This window comes from Monodon monoceros, unplaced genomic scaffold (assembly GCF_005190385.1).
Source record: "Monodon monoceros isolate NGI ecotype Baffin Bay Population unplaced genomic scaffold, NGI_Narwhal_1 Super_Scaffold_10, whole genome shotgun sequence".
Lineage (NCBI taxonomy): Eukaryota > Metazoa > Chordata > Mammalia > Artiodactyla > Monodontidae > Monodon > Monodon monoceros.
Window position 1 is genome coordinate 55,895,871 of NW_021703766.1, and position 19,190 is coordinate 55,915,060.

A 19,190-nucleotide genomic window follows, 5' to 3' on the forward strand; every position below is an offset into this window, starting at 1 on the left:
CTGAGTCTGTCTATACAGAGACATGTCTAGCTTTTCATTTACTCTGTTTTTTAATATTTAAAAAATATTTAACTTTTGGGCTTCCCTGGTGGCACAGTGGTTGAGAGTCCGCCTGCCGATGCAGGGGACACAGGTTCGTGCCGCGGTCCGGGAAGATCCCACATGCCGCGGAGCGGCTAGGCTCGTGAGCCATGGCCGCTGAGCCTGCGCGTCCGGAGCCTGTGCTCTGCAACAGGAGAGGCCACAACAGTGAGAGGCCCGCGTGCCGCAAAAAAAAAAAAAAGAAAAAATTTAACTTTTAACATCCACATTCACAAGCCAACTGCAATATGTATGTTCTCCTGTTTTGGTATTAGTCTTGTCAGTCTCATAGAACAAGATGGGAAGCTTTACTGTATTTATTTTATGCTCTAGAACAATTAAATATCACAGGACTTGTTTGTGATGCTTTTCCACAGGTGAAAGTGTTGAACTACCTTTTGTAGTTTATTTCATGACTATTAACCTATTCAAGTTTTCTAGCTTGCTCATTTTAGTTCATTTTTAATACTACCCCCTAGTTAGTCCTACATTCTACCTTTTGTTCTAATTGGCCTATTATCACTTGTAAGTGCCAGGTGAGGTGAGACTCTCTCATCAACAATGCTAGACGTCATTATATTTATTCATAGAGGGAGGTGCAAGCCACCATGTTACCTTGTATATCATACAATCTTTCAATTCTGAATGTGTTCATTTTTCCTACCTATCAGGAGAGTAAAGAGTTCTCCATCTACTCTAAAATTTGTAGGCTTCTTAGTCTTGACCTACTGGTTCATTACACTTGCAGCTGAACATAACTGTAAGGAAAACTCTACCTTAATGGCATTAATTATAAGCCCAGGAAGGTATGCTAAACCCTTTAAGTGGGTTATCTAACATATTCTTCAAAACAAGTGTTTCAAATGGAAAAGTAACATGAATATAGTTCTTTATTTTTAAAAGATTAAGCTGGCTACAGTGCTAAAAATGCACTTGAGGGAAGCAAGAGGGAAAATGGTTGCAATGCTATGCAGAAATCCAAACGAGATGGTTGCATCTTTGACCATGATAATGGCACAAGTTGGAAAGAAGTGGATAGACAGATTTAGAATATTGAAGCTAGAGGACCTGGTGGTATGCAGGTGAAGAGGAGGGAATAATTGAGGATGACTCTCCGGTATGAATTCGCTGATGGTGAGCAAGGTGTACACTCTGCCTAAAGGCTTTTCCACATTCTTTACATTCATAGGGCCTTTCTCCAGTATGAATTCTCTTATGCAGCGTCAGATGGGCAATCTGGCTGAAGGCTTTGCTGCATTCCTTACACTCATACGGTTTCTCTCCTGTGTGAATTCTCTGATGCAGAGTAAGGGATTTACGATGGCTAAAGGCTTTCCCACAGACATTACATTCGTAAGGTTTCTCGCCTGTATGACACCTTTGGTGACAGATCAGGGATGCCCTCTGTCTGAATGCCTTCCCACATTCAAGACATGCATACGGTCTTTTGCCAGAGTGGAGCCTCTGATGTTGAACAAGATAGGAGCCATCACTAAAGGCCTTCCCACATTCAATACATTCATAAGGCTTCTCGCCAGTATGAACTCGCTGGTGTTGAATAAGGTGTGCAATTTGACTGAAGGCCTTCCCGCATACCTTACATTCGTATGGTTTCTCTCCAGTGTGTACTTTCTGATGTTGTGCCAGGTGTGCATTCTGGCTGAAGGCTTTGCTGCACTCCTTACATTTGTAAGGTTTCTCCCCAGTATGAATTCTCTGATGATGGGCAAGGTGCGTGCTCTGCCGAAAAGCTTTCCCACATTCCTTACATTCGTAGGGTTTCTCTCCAGTATGAACTCTTTGATGAAGAGTGAGTGAGCCACGATGGCTAAAGGCTTTCTCGCAGATATTACATTCATAGGGTTTCTCTCCTGTGTGAATTCTTTGATGGACAGTCAGGGATGAGCCATGGCTAAAAGCCTTCCCACACACGTTACATTTGTAAGGTCTCTCTCCAGTATGAATTCTCTTATGCTGAATAAGTCCTATATGATCAGTGAAGGCCTTCCCACAATCAATACAATCAAAGGGTTTCTCTCCAGTGTGACAATACCGCCGATGACGTATAAGAGAAGCATTCTGCCTGAAAGCTTTCCCACAGTCAATGCATTCATAGGGTCTTTTCCCAGAGTGAATCCTTCGATGATGAGCTAGAGATGAACAATCACTAAAAGCTTTCCCACATTCGATACATTCATAGGGTTTCTCTCCAGTATGAACCCTCTGGTGTTGAGCAAGATGTGCAAGCTGGCTGAAGGCTTTATGACACTGCTTACATTGAAAAGGTTTCTCTCCAGTATGAACTCTCTGATGTTGAATGAGATGAGCATTCTGGCTGAAGGCTTTCCCACATTCAGTACATTCGAAGGGTTTTTCTCCTGTGTGGATTCTCTGATGTTGAGTAAGGTGGGCACTTTGGCTAAAGGCCTTCCCACATTCGATACATTCATAGGGTTTCTCTCCAGTATGAATTCTTTGATGAAGAGTAAGAGTTGAGATTTTGCTGAAAGTTTTCTCACAGTCATTACATTTCAAAAGTTTCTTTTCTCCATAGACTTGCTTGTGTTTTTTCACAAAGGAATGTGCTTTTAAGCTTTTCTTATCTGTGTCAAAATTATATATTCTTTCTTCAATAGGAAATACCTGTTTTATGTAAGATAATGTATTCAGATGAAAAACTGTCCCAGATTTGTTACAGTGGTCTCCTTTCTCAATAAGGGTACCTATATGACTGACTGTCTCTTGCCTAAAATGTGTCTTCTGACTTACCAGCTCCCTCTCAAACAGGTCTTCACGTTTCCAGTTTTCCCCTAATGTGGAACATTTGAGGTCACAGCCTGTAAGCCTTTCCATTATCATTGCCTGGGACAATTTTTCCTCATAGATGTCCTGGTTTGGAGATAATTCCTTTCTCATCCATACATACTCCAAGTCTGAAAGATATTAAGAAAGCAAACGTCTCCCTTATTTAATGCCAAAAGAATGGAAACTTCCAAGTGAAACCATATGAATCAAAACAGTTGCTGAAGCCCACAAAGGTACATGTTTTTGACAGTTCTTAAAGTTAAGCAGCGTGACCACCCTTGCGTTTCTTGAATAAACCCTCCTTGGCTCTGGTATATTATTTCAACATGACTTTTTATTTAAGATATTGCACCAATATTCATAATTGATTTTGTCTGTAATTTCCTTTTTTTGGGTGCTGTTTTGGCAATATTTTGGTATCAAATGTTATGCTGTCTTCATAAACACATTTTTTATAGTTCTCCTTTTTATTCTGTCATGGAACACTTTAAACAATGTTGATATTGTTCCTTACAGGCTTTATAGAATTTATTTGTAAAACTATTTGGGGTTGTGGCTTATTTTCTTGGGGGAGGCAGTTCTTAGATGACTTTCAACATTTCTTCAATGGTAACCAGTCTGTTTAAATTTTCTATCTCTGGTGTCAGTTGTGGTTATTATATTTTCGTAAAGTATCATCCATTTCATCCAGGTTTTCAAATTATTTACAGAGACTTCCATTCCAAAAATAGATCCGTATGATTCTCTTATGTACTTAGGTGTCAGTGGTCATTTACCATTATTTCTTTTCTTGTATTTTCTTTGATTTGTCTGGATAGTTTATATATTTTATTGGTTTTCTAAAGAAGCCTATGTTGGATTTATTTTCATTAGATCTACTGTTTTCTGATTCATTTATTCCTACTTTTATCTCTAGCAGTATAAATCACTATATATAACTTATTTCAGTCTCCTTGAGATTCATTTTGTTCTTTTTCTAATATCTTGAATTGGATGCTTAATTCATTTTTAAAAATTATTTATTAATATACACCATTAGGGCTATAAGTGACCTACCAACGTCCACTTCTTAAAACTTTGAGAACTGAAAGCAGGAAAAGGCCACACTACAGGCCACAGAATAAACTAACCTCCTCACTTGAAGCTCATTTCCCTGCAATATATGTCTATAGGCTATTATCTGGCTTTCTAAACCAGAAAAACAGCTTTCAAGCACGACAGGGAAAAAAATTAATAAACTGAAGAAAATAACCTGAGTCAAAAATCCCAATAGGTAGAGTAAAAGTGGGAAGATGATGGACAAAGAGAGAGGAGGTAACATTAGTGGGCTAATTTCTTCATCTTTCATATCGGTATCAAAAGACAATGTTTTGAATCTCAAGTGGATGAATTTTAAAATACAAATTTAAAAATAGATGAAGTCATAAAGTTAACAGTTGTAGAACTAAAACCTTTCCAATTGAAGGGGGAAAAAAGACATAAACAACAAAACAAAAAGAAACAACAATAAAAAATAAACACCAAAGAGAAAAATAATTAAAAGCAGAGAGAACATAGCTATAATACTTATTAATTTGGTAAGTCACATTTTAAAGAAAGGAAAATACTTAAACAAGTTTGAAAAACTAAACACCAATCTGTCTAAAGAACTCAGAAATGTTGAAAGTCAGGGATGATTACAACAATACAGTGCTTGAGCAGAACTAGGTAAACAGCAATGGAACATAACAGAGTTCAGAAACAGACTGTTGTATTTTTAGGAAATCACTAAAGGTAAAGGTGGTATGTCATACCAGTGGGGAAGAAAAGATCCACTTAAAAAATAGTGTTAGAGGGACTTCCCTCGTGGTCCAGTGTTAAAGGATCCGCCTTACAACGCAGGGGATGCGGGTTCGATCCCTAGTCAGGGAACTAAGATCCCACACGCCACAGGGCAATGAAGCCCGCGTGCCACAACTACTGAGCTCATGCACCTCAACTAGAGAGCCTGTGTGCCACAAACTACAGAGCCCACATGCTCTGGAGGCTGCGCGCCACAACTACGGAGGCCACGCACCCTGTAGCCTGCGCACCACAACTAGAGAGAGAAAACCCACACACCACAACTAGAGAGAAGCTCGCATGCCACAACAAAAGATCCTGCATGCCTCAACGAAGATCCCACGTGCTAGAAGAGCCTGCGTGCTGCAAACTGCAGAGCCCACGTGCCCTGGAGCCTACGCGCCACAACTAGAGAGAGAAGGCCTGCATGTCACAACTAGAGAGAAGCCCGCGAACCACAAGGAAATATCCTGCATGCCTCAACAAAGATCCTGCATGCTGCAACTAAGACCTGATGCAGCCAAAAAATAAACAAAATAAATAAATAAATGATAAATAAAATCTTTAAAAAACATAGTGTTAGAACAAGAAGTTTCAATTTGGGAAGGACTTTGAGAGGTATTTTCCAGCAAATATTAGAGGGAAGAAACACCTTTAGGATAGTTTTCCCAGCTCTAGTTATCTTGCATTTACCTGGGGGCAGCCCTCTTGTTATCTCTCCTTTCATCATCCAGGGCTCTTTATCCTGCTCCAATAAGGAGATCACATCTGGTTTAGAAATGCAAAGACCTGCATATAAGAGGAAATAAGAAAATTAGCTATGCTGTGAATATTCCAGAGCTATGACACAGTCTAAATGGTATTGAGGGAAGAGAAACATTGTAGGAAAATGCTGATAAAGTCATGAAAGGCTACTGAAGTGGAAAGACTCCTAGGGGGAGGTGGAGGGAGGAATATACTCTTACCCAATGAAGCCAGGTTCCTATAGTTCTCTAACATCACCTTCTTATACAAAGTTCTTTGAGCAAGATTCAGCCATTCCCACTCATCTTGGGAGAAGTCTATGGCTATATCCGTGAAAGACACTGAATCCTGAAACGACACAAATATAATCTTGCTCAATCAGTGTTCATGCCCTGACTTAGCTGGCCTTAGGGTAAAGAGTTACGCTGTTCACATTTGGGAAAAAGAAATTGTGAGTAACTGCCCTGGGAGAATCTAAATGATCAAGGTCATGTAGTTATTTACTGAAACACTTTTCTGCCTATATTTATATATATTAAAAGAAAAAATATGAGCGATAACTCTCTGTTCTTGAAGCATTTTATGGTGTGAGAAGACATTCTCAAATAAAAAAGTATTGATTGCATTCAAAACACAATATCATCAAGCACTAAATTATTTTGTCTATGTTAGGAGTTAGCTCACTTTCTACATGGAAAAACTAAAGAGCTCTGGGACTGCAATAGAAAGGTTCAAGGAATGATGCTGACCTGATGAGTATGACTTCAATCTCCACAACATACTCTAAGATATCTTAGTGTTCTCGAGATATTAAGAGGTATGCCTAAAAAGAATGAAAGAAAAAAATGCCCAGCACTATTATTTTGTTTTGAAAAACAAATAGATTAGGAGAAAACTCATTTGGCAAGTTATTTTTTGATAATCTGCTGAGAAGTATCAAGAGATGATATGAGGTAGGCACATGACAGGTAACCTGTGTTTTGTTACATGGGCTGAATTTCTAACCAACCATGAAGTGAGGCCAGTTCTATGGTTGATGGCAGATTTTTCATTTCTTCTTCTTTTTTGTTTTTTTTTGTGATTTCACTTATACCAACATCTAAGAATGAGTTTTAAATAAAACCAGAGAAAAAGGTTAGATTATTATTCCAAAGAATTCAGACTCTGTCACTTACTAGCTGGGTGATCTTTGCCAAGTCAATTAACTTCTGTGTGCTTCAAGATTTCCCTCCTAAAAAAGTGGTAATAATTTTAGTACCTACCTCATGGTAGCACTGTGAGAATTAAATGAAGTAACAGGCACACTACCTGGCTAAGTACTCAAGAATTTTTACCTATGATAATTATGAAGGAGAGATGGGAAAGAAAGAAGAGCAGGAGGCCAGGAAGAGGTGATACATTTGGTTTAGTATTTCAATAAACGTTTTACCTATATTTTATTTTACTAATTTCAGTAAGCTATAGTAGTTAAGAACATGGTCTCTGAAGCCAGATAACCTATGTTCAAATCCTGTCCGGCTCAGCAAACCTAAGCTATTAGTTTTGGTTTCAACTGTTGAAGATACTTTACATACTTCTAAAGAACAGTCTATTGCATTTACATATAAATATTCACCATTTTTGTTGCACTTCCTTCATTCCTAATGTTTCAAATTCCCTTCTGATATAATTTCTACTGGGAAAACTTCATTTTGTAATTCTTTTAAAAATCTGTCTATGAATTTTCTTAGTGTTCATTCATAAGAGAAACTATTTCACCTTCTTGAAGGCTATTTTTACTGGACACAGAATTCTGGGTTGACAGTTCTCTTCTTCGAGCACTTTAAAAAAGTTGTTCTACTTTTCTGACTTCTGACTTCCATGGTTTCTGATGAGAAATCCAGTTATCCAAATCACTGTTGTCCTGTATGTTAAGCACTGTCTTTCTCTGGCTGCTTTTGAAGTTTTTTTCCCTTGTCTTCAGTTTCAGCAGTCTGATTATGACATTTCTGGGTAGGGATTTCTCTGGGTTCATCACATTGGAGTTTGATGAGCTTTATAGACCCACATGTTTATGTCTTTCACTGAAGTTGGTAATTTTTCAGCCATTATGTCTTCAAATACTTTTTCTACACTTCATTTTCTCCTCTTTTTGGGGGGATTCAATGATAGAAATGTTAAACATTTTGGTATTGTCTTATAGGACCCTGAGGCTTTGTTCAATCTTTTTTCTCGCTGTTATTCAGATTAGATAGTGTCTGTTTATCCTCAAGTTCACTAACTCTCTCCTCTGTCATCTCCATTGTGCCACTAGTCCATCCAGTGAGCTTATTTTGGTTACTACATTTTTCATTTCTTGTTCATATTTTCTATTTCTTTGCTGAGACTATCTTTCCACTAGTTTCAAGAATGTTCAACCTTACTTGTTGGAGCACTTTTATAACAGCTGCTTTAAAGTCTTTATCAGATAATTCCAACATTGGTGTCACATCAACGTTAGTATCCGGTGGTGGCCTTTTCCCCTATGAATTGAAATTTTCCTAGTTTTTCATTAGCTGAATAACTTTGGATTATATTTCTGACATTCTGGATATTATGAGACTCTACGTCTTGTTTAAATTCTCTATGGAGAATGTTGGCTGATATTTTCTTCAGGCTGCAAGTTCTAACCAGTCTTCTGTGGGTGGTGGTTTCAACAGCAGTTCCATTTTCAACCCTGTGCAGTGATATTCACCTTTGTCCTACTTATGCACCAGTAAGTGGCCAGCCTGGTCTAAGGCCAGCCTGAGACCTTAGTTCATTCTCATAGACTATGGTATGCTCTTCAGGGTCAGATACATACACGAGCAGCTCAGAGTGAGCTGCTTAGGAGACCATAAACAACTTGATGTGGGTGACTTCCTCCCTCTCTGGGATCTCTCCAGTACTTTGTTTCCCAGGGGGCTCCTCTTTTTCGTTCTCTGGCCAGATAACTGGGCCTTATTTTTTCCATTCCATTGTGCACTTAGCACTTTAAAAGGGAGATTTCTGCTCCCCTCCCCCTCATTCTGAGCATTAGATCCCTTTCCCACTTCTTGAGTCTAAACTAGAAAGTTTCTCCTGCAGTTCTTTCTATCCACGCCAATGCCTACTTCTGAGTTCTGTGCTTGTTGAATCCATGTTAAGAGATATTGGAAGGAAAAAAAAAAGGTAATCACACTGCAGGTCTGGTGGGACTTCACATTTTGGGCTTCTTTCCCAATCTGCCTATGTACTTTTTAGAGACTTCAAATTGCTTCTTCATGCATTCTGGAGCATGCATGCTTCATGCATGCATGCATCCCAGCTCTCAGTGGGAAAGACAGGTGGAGCATGCTTAGTCCATTACCCAGAACCAGGACTCTCCCAAATTCAGTGCAAAATGTTGTTATTTTTAAAACTAATATTCCAAGGCTTCCCTGGTGGCGCAGTGGTTGAGAGTCCGCCTGCTTATGCATGGGATGCGGGTTTGTGTCCCGGTCCAGGAAGATCCCACATGCCACAGAGCAGTTAGGCCCGTGAGCCATGGCCGCTGAGCCTGCACGTCCGGAGCCTGTGCTCCGCAACAGTGAGAGGCCTGCGTACCGCAGAAAAAAAAAAAAACAAAAAAAAAACCACACAAAAAAACTAATATTCCATTGGAAATATAAACATTCCAGATATTAAGTGCTTCTTGTGCATTAAACATCATATTGTAGTTCTTCAGAAGCACATATAGCTAGTGCTTATTATGTGCCAAGTACTTTTCTAAACACTTAAAATATATTGACTCATTAATACTCACAACAGTCCTATAAATTTGGTACTATTATTATTCCCATTTTACAGTTGAGGGAACTGAAATTAAGGTGTTATGTCTAGTATATGGTGGAGCTAGAATTTGTACCCAGGCAGTTTGGTTCCAGAGTTCTTGTTACTAACCTTTATACCATACTCTGGCACTCTTAAAATATATTCTTCTGACCAATAACCATAATGCTTTTGTTTAAAATGTATATATGCTCTAAGAAACAAGTTTCATTGGTAGTACATGTTGTGGCATTAAATCTGTTTTTTTTTAAAGAAGGTATTTTGCTTTAAGTTGCTTATTGTGTCTTTGATGTAAAATAAAACAATTTTAATATTCTAAGTTGTTTTCATTTGATTAGATTTTAAAATTTATGTACCAATTTTTATAGTTTTATAATAATTAATTTGCTGGTGACACTTGTTCAGCAGTTTAATCAGAACATGAATTATAGTTCTTAAGGTTCTATTATTGGTCAATACGATATTAATATTAAAAACATTCTGTGGCTTCCCTGGTGGCGCAGTGGTTGAGAGTCCGCCTGCCGATGCAGGGGACACAGGTTCGTGCCCCAGTCCGGGAAGATCCCACATGCCGCGGAGCGGCTGGGCCCGTGAGCCGTGGCCGCTGAGCCTGCGCGTCCGGAGCCTGTGCTCCGCAGCGGGAGAGGCCACAACAGTGAGAGGCCCGCGTACCGCAAAAAAAACAAAAACAAACAAACAAAAAAAACATTCTGGAGTAGAGTAAGTGTGAGAAACTCTAATCTGCAAGAAATGAAAAATTAGGAATTTAGTCCAAAGAAATCAGAGATGAGGGCAAAAATTCAAATACAAGGATGATAACTGCAACGCTCTCTATTAAACAGTAAAATATTGGCAACAATTTACCTATGGAACAACAAAGGGCTGATTAAATAGATTATGGTATTCATTCTAGAAAGAAAAAAGGATGTAGTACATTCCCTGGCATTTTAAGACACTATGGCTCCAGTCAAATAGGGAGGGGAAATCTTTGTTTACTCTGGCGAAAATGTCACCCATCTCACCTGCGCCTGCAGATCTCTTCCACTTCCTTCAATATGCAACTCAGAAATCCCTTTGTCTGTGACTCAAGCCCTCCCAACGCCTCCTCCTTCCAACAGCGAGTAACATCGTGCAGGATTTCTCAAGAAGGTGGCAAAAAGGAGCTAAAATAAGCAGATTTCCTTCTGCCAGATTGTGGCCTATCACAGAGCTTCATCAGTACAGATGAAGGGGCACCTTTTTGTAATTCACCCAAAGGCACTCATCGGACTATTAATGGCCCTTCCCCTCCACTCCACAGGAAGTCCACTCTCCACCTGCAGCACTGATCACACTGTAAAAATAAATGTTTGCTACCTTTTCATTTCTCCAAACAGATAGTAAGCTCTCTGAGAGCAAGGATGGGGATTTAGGGACTAGGCAGATCGTGGCTCTCAAATCTCCTCTAAGGACTGTATTTCTGTATTGTCAGATACTTATGAAAAAAAAGAGTACAAGGGAAGGGCTCACAGTGGGTCATTTCTTGAGTGAAGAATAAACATTGAATAGGAAAAAGAGGAAGCTCTGTAAGAGTGTATTGGGCTGTTTGAAGCTACCTATAGCCCCATTACTCGTCAGAAAGAGAGGAAATAGGAGCCAGGCCCCAAAGTGGGACAATTTTCAGAAGGAAACAAACATTACCAAGTCCTGAAAAGCAAGGGAATACTAACCAGGGACATGGCTTTAAGAAGTTCAATTCCCATCACCTTCTCCTTTTCCTGGCTCCTCATGTGGAGAAGGGCTTCATCCTGAGAGGGCACAGCTGGGAGGAAGAGAAAGGAATGGTGAGAGACTAGTGAGAGACTCTAGGAACGGTGAGTAGCTCGAATAATCACAACCTAGAAACTTTTCCCTTCAGATCCCTCTGTTCTCACTCCCCTATTCCTACTCCACCCTCCTCTCACAGTCCAGGCACTCCCTGGGAAACCAATAATTTACAGCTGGGGTTCTGCTCTGCTCTGGATTTTCAGGCCGAGGACAATCTCTCTCTTGCTCAAAGCCACCCATTCATTAACAACAGAGATGTATTAGGAGTGCTGCATATATTCATACTCTGATGTGACCTTCACGACCTTCAGTGAAAATAGGGAATACTGTCACTGTTTCACACGTGAAAACTCTGGGAAGTGAAGTCTTTTGCACAAGTCACACAGCTTGTAAACAATGGAGCCCAGTCATCAACCTGTCTGCGTGACTCTACCAGCCAAGTTATATTCTCAAGCAGACACCAGAATATAACAGAAAAACACCTCATGTGCAACTAACTACTCAGGACTTATAAAGAGTCTATCAGACTTGAAAAAAGCCATCTTCCCCAGAAAGAGGTATTACCTTTGTTACAACAGAGTCCATGTGGCTTACGGATAGCTGGACCAAAAAACTGTCAGGAGACCCAGGCTCTCCTTTTCTAGCAAACTATAGCTCTGAAGTCCCTTGCCACCTCACCCCACCCCCAGCCCTCCAGCCAAGTTTCTTCAATCAGGAAGAGGATAAAAATATCTGACTTAATTCTGGTTTCTTTCCACTAAACTCCACTGCTTTTTCAAAGCATTATTATAATGATGAATATAAGAATGAACACTTACGGAGCACTAGTTACTATGTGACAGGGACTACACAAAGTGCTTTACAGGTATGAGCTCACTTAATCCCTATAACAGTCCTATGAGAAGGACTGTTGAGAAGTCCTGTTGAGAAGGACTGTTGATGAGAAGAAGAATATCACCTTCATTTCACATAACAGAAACTGGGTCAGAAAGTTTAAGAAAAAAAAACTTACGCAGTGGAGGTCTTGGGATCTGAACTCTTAGGGTTAGCTTCTTAAACTGTCAAAAGTGGTTAAGAATACCCACTTCAAGGGGATTACACGAGGGCCAGTACAGAGGGGGACTCTGGAGTCAGCCTGTCCTGGATGTGAATCCTGGCTCCTCCACTTACTAGTGATTATTTGTCCTCTCTATGCGTCAGTGTCCTTATCTATAAAAAGGAGATAAGATAGTTTCCACCTCATAATGTTGTGAGGTTTGGTGTTAACATACGCAAAAGGTCTTAGAACTGTGTCTGGGCCACAGTAAGCACTCAGTAAATATTACCTATTTTTATTGCATGCAGTAAAACAAGCAAAGAACAATAGGGCTATGAGCAGGGCTTCTTTCCCTTCTCTCTCTCTCTTTACTCACTCTGGCTGGGGGCGGGGGTAGCGGGAGACAAAGAAGTGTGAGATAGAAATGGGGGAGTATTTTTGTTCATCTACTAAAAGGTGACTAAGCCATGGAAAGGCTGGGATCCCTCAGCACTTCCAGACGAAGCTGTGAATCTCGCCTTCCTCCCAAGTCGCATCCCACAGTGATAATGTAGGACAGGACTCTAACAGGTTAAAAAATAAAAATATTAAATACTGAGGTCCTCCTTGAACAGCAGCACAGCACTCAGAGGTAATGTTCTAATGGGGAATGCTCTCTCCCCTGGGTCCTTGGAGATACGCAGACAGACCAGGAAGGGGAGTGTCTGGCTAGGAGACTCTGGGCAAGTCAAGAACCCTCCTTGAATTCAGCTCCACACTCTGGCCCGAGATGACCGTCCAAATCTTTGGACTTCTGGGTCCACCAGACTCTGAAGCCAGGGACATCCTCCTCCAGCACTTGGGCCCAGGAACAGCACCCCCAAACCTTAATTTTCACTCTTGCAGCCGTACCAAGGCCCTCTGCCACTCTTACCTCCATACTTAGTCCCGTGGACGTGTGTAGTGTCCCGACTTCCACACCATCCAGGTGGGACAGGCAAGAAATGCTTCAGCCCTGTAAGGCCAACTGGCCCGAGGCAGGGGAACACAATCAGATTCACAGGTTGCATCAGACCGAAACTTTCCCGACCACCCAGTTCCAGAAACTGCCCTGGGGACTTTGAACCCAGTCCAGCCTTCCCGCCTTTCGAGGGGCGGGACTAACGGTCCCCCAGGATACCCGAAAAGACCACCAAATAAGGAATACCCTGCGCCCTCCCAGATTCACCACACCCCTTTCCCTTCTTTCCCTATAAAATCTTGCCCAACCCTCGCCCGGGTGCGACTTCTCTGGCTCCTTTCTCTCGGACCAGTGAACCTCGCCCGCGAGCGCTCCCTAATAAAGCTCACTTGAAGCTTTCCTCTGTTTCGCGGTGCCGTTTGTTAAGATCCGACCTTACATTTGGTGCCGAAACCCGGGAGGGGTACCAAGCCCCGCGGGTTACCGCGCGGACCGCTCCTCCCCTCCCCCAGGAGACAACCAGGGAACCTCTACTCATCCACCTGATCCGGCAGAAAACGGGGTAAGTCCCCCTCCCTTGTTCCCTCCGTCCCTCAGAGTCCCTGCCCACCGGACTCCCTGTCCTCAATCGCGGCCGCGTCAGGGACTCCTCCGTTCTCTCTCCGGGCCTCGGGCAACTGCGGAGACGTCCCAATTGCCTGACCGCTCTCCAACCCGCCGGGCCTCGGGTGATTGTGGAGACGTCCCAATGGCCTGACCGCCCTCCGACCTGCCGTGAATTGGAGACTGAGACCAGGGACGCCTCTCTCCCTCTCCATTCACTCAGGGACAGACTGGGGGTCATGGGAACCTCACAATCGAAACCAGATTCTAAGACGCCCCTGGGGTGTCTCCTAGCCAATTTTACAGCCCTCGGTTTCTCCCAAGATCTCCGTCGCCGACGGCTTATTTTCTATTCCACTGTGGCCTGGCCACAATATCCTCTAGACAATCAATCCTGAAGGGACTTTCGATTTTAACATCCTCCGTGATCTAGATAATTACTGCCGCGGGACGGACAAATGGTCCGAGGTCCCCTATGTTCAGGCCTTCTTGTATTTGCGCTCCCGCCTTTCCCTCTGCGCCGATTGTTCCACTTCCCAGATCCTTCTTGCCAAACAGACATCTCCTACATTCAAGCCCTTAATTTCCTTTGACGATGACCCCTCTCCACTAGCCGACCCACCTGAACCTCGCCTCTCCCCCCTCCAGAGCTCCTCTCCAACCTCCACCCTACCCTGAGGCGGTCCCTCCTCCTCCCGAACCCGCTCCGGCCCCTCCAACCGTTCCCCCGCCTCCCTCGAAGGTTTCTCCTCCCACGCCCCTTGCTTTGCCAATTAGTGCACATACACGCTCTCAAGACTCCCAAGATTCAAATCTCCTCTGCCCTCTGAGGGAGGTAGCAGGAGCGGAAGGATTAGTTAGAGTTCATGTTCCCTTTTCTCTCCAAGATCTCTCTCAGACACTAACCTGGCACGATATCTTTGTGATCCTATCTTCTACTCTGACCCCTGACGAGAGGGAAAGAATTCAGACTGCTGCCCGAAACCATGCAGATCAGGTTCACCTTCCCGACAACTCCATGCCTGTCGCAGCGACTGCCGTACCTGGCACCGATCCAGGCTGGACTTATCAGGATGGCCAAGATGGCCGTCGTAAGCGCGACCTCATGATCCAATGCCTCCTGGCTGGCATGCAGGCTGCCGCTCATAAGGTAGTCAATTTTGAAAAACTAAAAGAGATAACCCAAGAACCTAACGAAAATCCAGCTATCTTTCTCAATCGCCTTACAGAGGCCTTAACTCTCTACACCCGGCTGGATCCCGACACCCCGGCAGGGGCAGCGGTCCTGGCCACCCATTTTATCACCCAATCAGCCCCGGACATCCAAAAGAAATTAAAACGGGCAGAAGACGGCCCTCAAACACCTATTCGAGATCTGGTAAAGATGGCCTTTAAAGTCTATAATGGCCGTGAGGATTTGGCAGAAACCAGCCGACAGGCTCGGATGCACCAGAAGGTGGCCCTCCAAACCCAAGCTCTTGTAGCCGCCCTAAGGCCGGCCATCTCCCATGGATCACAGCATCCACGGGGTCCGCAAAAGGCAACCCCGCCGGGGGCCTGCTTCAAATGCGGAAAAGAAGGCCACTGGGCTCGCCAATGTCCCAATCCCCGACCTCCTTCTAAGCCCTGTCCCTGCTGCGGGCTAACGGGCCACTGGAAGAGTGACTGCTCTACGACTGGCCCTCCCTCAGCGTCTCCACGCGGGGGGGCAGGCCGACCCAACGGCATTACCACTCGAACTGCTGGGATTGGCTGACGACTGACGGCGCCCGGACTCGAAGACCCCCATCACCCTCGCTGAGCCCAGGGTAACGCTACAGGTAGTGGGTAAGTCCATCTCATTTCTGGTGGACACGGAGGCTACCTATTCGGTCCTGTCTACTTATTCCGGGCCAGTTTCTCCTTCCCAGATCTCGGTCATGGGTATTGATGGCAAACCATCCTTCCCACTCCAGACCGGTCCACTCCCATGTCATATCGAAGGACTCCCTTTTACTCATTCCTTCTTAGTCATACCATCCTGCCCAGTTCCCTTGCTAGGCCGAGATGTCCTTTTCCACTTAGGGGCCTCCCTCCAGCTGGTTAGACTTGACCCTAAAGTCCCCTCCTCCCAACTCCTGCTTCTTCTCGGCCTGTCTCTAGAACCCTCCCCCTCCTATCCCCCTCTTCCAATCACACCGAACCCAATCAATCCCCAAGTCTGGGATACTTCTAAGCCCATAATAGCAACACACCATTCCCCCGTTCTCATCCGCCTAAAGGACCCCTCCAAATTTCCATCAATGCCCCAATTTCCCATCTCTGAGACTCACCTTAGGGGCCTACAACCTATTATCACCAGACTCCTAAACCAGGGACTCCTCATCCCCACGGACTCTCCCTGCAACACCTCCATCCTGCCTGTCCGCAAGGCCTCTGGGGATTATCACCTGGTCCAGGACCTCCGACTAATCAATGAGGCCATAATTCCTCTCCACCCAGTAGTCTGGATCCCTAACTTTGCTCTCCTCGCTAAACCCTTATATCTAGCCGCTAAAGAAACCCCTCAAGGACCCCTCACCTCTCCTTCCGCCTTTCGACAGGCCTTTCTCACCCTCCATTATTCTCTGATATCTTCTCCTCCCATTTCTCTGCCCAACCCAAACCGACCTTTTCACCTTTTTGTGGATGAACGGGCCGGAATAGCCACTGGACTCCTTGCCCAGCCTGTAGGGCCTTCCTACCGCCCCGTGGCTTACCTCTCCAAACAGCTGGACCCAACCATTCGGGGATGGCAACCATGCCTTCGGGCCCTAGCAGCGGCAGCCGAAGTGACCAAACAAACACTCAAACTGGCTCTGGCCCACCCACTAACCGTGTTTTCCTCCCATCGGCTGGTCGACCTCCTAGGCCACAAGTCTCTCTCCCTCCTGGGCCCCTCCCGCATCCAGGAGTTCCACCTTCTATTCATTGAAAACCCAGCTATTTCTCTTGATCTCTCCCCTCCCCTGAACCCGGCTTCCCTCGTGCCTATCTCTGGCACCGGGGGTTTTCCATCCCATTCCTGCCCTCATGTCATAGAACCCTTCAAACCACCGAGAGAGGGACTCTTTGGCACCCCTCTTTCAAATCCGGACCGCACTCTCTTTGTGGACGGTAGTCCGATACTCGGTCCTGACGGATGCCGACGGGCGGCCTATCGAGGCCAACCGCCTCCCAGGAGGGACAACCTCTCAAAGGGCTGAACTGATAGCACTCATGCGGGCCCTCGACCTCTTTAAGGGCCAAAGGGCCATCTTTCTCCCTATGGTCGCAGGCATTTCCCTCGCCTCTCTCGTTGCTGCGGGCATCGGGGGAGGAGCCCTAACACACAGTGTCTCAACATCCCGTGACCTAGAACAAAAACTCCAGCTAGCCATCGAGGCTTCTGCCGCCTCCATCACCTCCCTCCAGCGCCAGATCACCTCAGTAGCCCGAGGTGCCCTCCAAAATCGACGAGCCCTGGATCTCCTGACGGCCGACAAAGGAGGTACCTGCCTCTTCCTACAGGAGGAATGCTGCTATTACATCAATGAAACAGGACTCGTAAGACAACGTAAAAGCCCTCCATCGCTTAAAAGAAGAACTCCAACGCAAACACCAACAGTCCGCCTCCCCAATTCCCGATTGGTGGCGATCCACCCTCTATACCTGGCTAACACCAATCTTAGGCCCCTTAATTCTCATCTGTATCTTGCTCACGTTTGCTCCCTGTTTTCTTAGGTTCCTTCGCAGGCGCATGGAGGAAGTCTCTCGGGTGGCCACAAACCAAATGCTCCTCGGTCCTTACACCTTGCTTCCTACAGAACCCCCCACTGGTCTCCCCTAAGCCTCGGACCTCTGGTCGCCCGACTCCCCTTTCGACGCCCCCATTCAGCATGAAGTAGCCAGAGATCAGAACGCCGCCCCATTACACCAAAGATGTCGGGATGTAAGGCCAACTGGCCCAAGGCAGGGAAACACAATCAGATTCACAGGTTGCATCAGACCGAAATTCTCCGGACCACCCAGTTCCAGAAACTGCCCTGGGGACTTTGAACCCAGTCCAGCCTTCCCGCCTTTCGAGGGGCGGGACTAACGGTCCCCCAGGATACCCGAAAAGACCACCAAATAAGGAATACCCCTTTCCCTTCTTCCCCTATAAAATCTTGCCCAACCCTCGCCCGGGTGCGACTTCTCTGGCTCCTTTCTCTCGGACCAGTGAACCTCGCCCGGGAGCGCTCCCTAATAAAGCTCACTTGAAGCTTTCCTCTGTTTCGCGGTGCCGTTAAGATCAGACCTTACAAGCCCCACCGGCCGAACCAGGCGCCTTCCCAGGACTCCAGGGCTTTGGGGCTTTGGGCCACACTGGGTTCTTGGTGGAGTCAGGGTGTGTGGGGGGCTGGGGTGTGGGGTGTGTGTCGGGGGGTGGCCTCCTCCGGAGGCGTTTCCAGTTCTCAGCCATGTAAAATCCTTCATTCGTCCCAATACACGCCGTCGCTCACATGCTGCTGGGACGTGCAAGGTGCACAAAAGACACGCGCAGAAACACGGGCCCCAGTCACACACTTGCCTCCTCTGCGCCCTACCAGTCACATCTCACACCCGCACACACTCTCCCCCCCATTCACACACGTACCTGCCTCCTCCTCCCGGTCACACACACACACACCACGCGCTGACGGTCACAGTCGCCAAATCACGCGCGCACGCTCACGACCTCGCCGCCCCAGCATGCAGACCGGGACGCTGACCTCTCGGCGCCTCCCCGTGCCCGGCTCAACTGCTGCCGCCGCCCCACTCAGACTTTCTCCGCAGAACCGGCCAGACTCGCTCACGTCCGGGTTTCAAGTCCTCGTCGGAAGTGGGCGCGTCCTCTCAGAGCAAGGGCCCTTGGGAAACGTAGTGCAGACAGGGGTGGCGGCGGCTTTCTGAAACCTGAGGACTACGCTGCTAGGCAGGCTTCCTCCCCGCGGCCTGGTGATCACTGCCCTCTGTCCCCTATTGGTGCCTCCTGGTCAGGAACAGAGCTACCTAGAAGCCTTTTAGCTTCTGGGTCCCACGGCCCCCGCGAAAGAAGCCGAGCCCCGGGGACTTCTGGGAGCCGTCGCCGGGCTCGGAGTGCGCAGGTGCAGCTGTCAGGCACTGAGAGCCGAGACCCGAGTAGCCGCTCACCCGCGCCTCGGCCGAAGGTGGGCGGGGTCGCAAGAACGTGGAGCGCGCAGGCGCCTTGAGCAAGGGGAAAAGCCAGGGAAGTGGGCGGAGCTTAGGAGAGGCGGGTCTAGGGGCGGAGCCTTCGGGATAGAAGAGCGGAGATTTGGATTTTGCCTGCTGCTTTGTGCACTTGCGGGTGTGTGTGTGTGTGTGTGTGTGTGTGTGTGTGTGTGTGCGTGCGCGCGCGCGCCCTCTGGGGTCTAGAGGAGGCAGATAATTTATTTCCAAATGTCTACAGAGCAAGAGGAACTGTACTTAAGAAACGACGTCTTATGAGCCTCATCAGCATCTGTACTTAATTTACATGACAAGATTCTTGACTTTGAGCTGATGCTA

The 19,190-nt window shown here is 45.7% G+C and overlaps 1 protein-coding gene across 2 annotated transcripts; it reads right to left on the reverse strand.

Annotated features, from left to right (window-relative positions):
- Positions 1-259: 259 nt before the first annotated feature.
- Positions 260-18,635, reverse strand: ZNF470 (zinc finger protein 470). Of its 2 annotated transcripts, none has more exons than XM_029202546.1 (6): positions 18,395-18,635; positions 13,014-13,094; positions 10,968-11,059; positions 5,673-5,799; positions 5,401-5,496; positions 260-3,014 (listed from the first exon to the last, which is right to left on the reverse strand). In XM_029202546.1, exons 3-6 carry the CDS (start codon positions 11,025-11,027, stop codon positions 1,141-1,143), a joined length of 2,157 nt encoding a protein of 718 aa, XP_029058379.1. In that variant the 5' UTR covers positions 11,028-11,059; positions 13,014-13,094; positions 18,395-18,635; the 3' UTR covers positions 260-1,140. The 2 variants fall into 2 exon arrangements, with proteins under 2 accessions (XP_029058379.1, XP_029058370.1); XM_029202537.1 differs by having other exon boundaries at positions 13,014-13,106.
- Between the last annotated feature and the right edge of the window lie 555 nt (positions 18,636-19,190).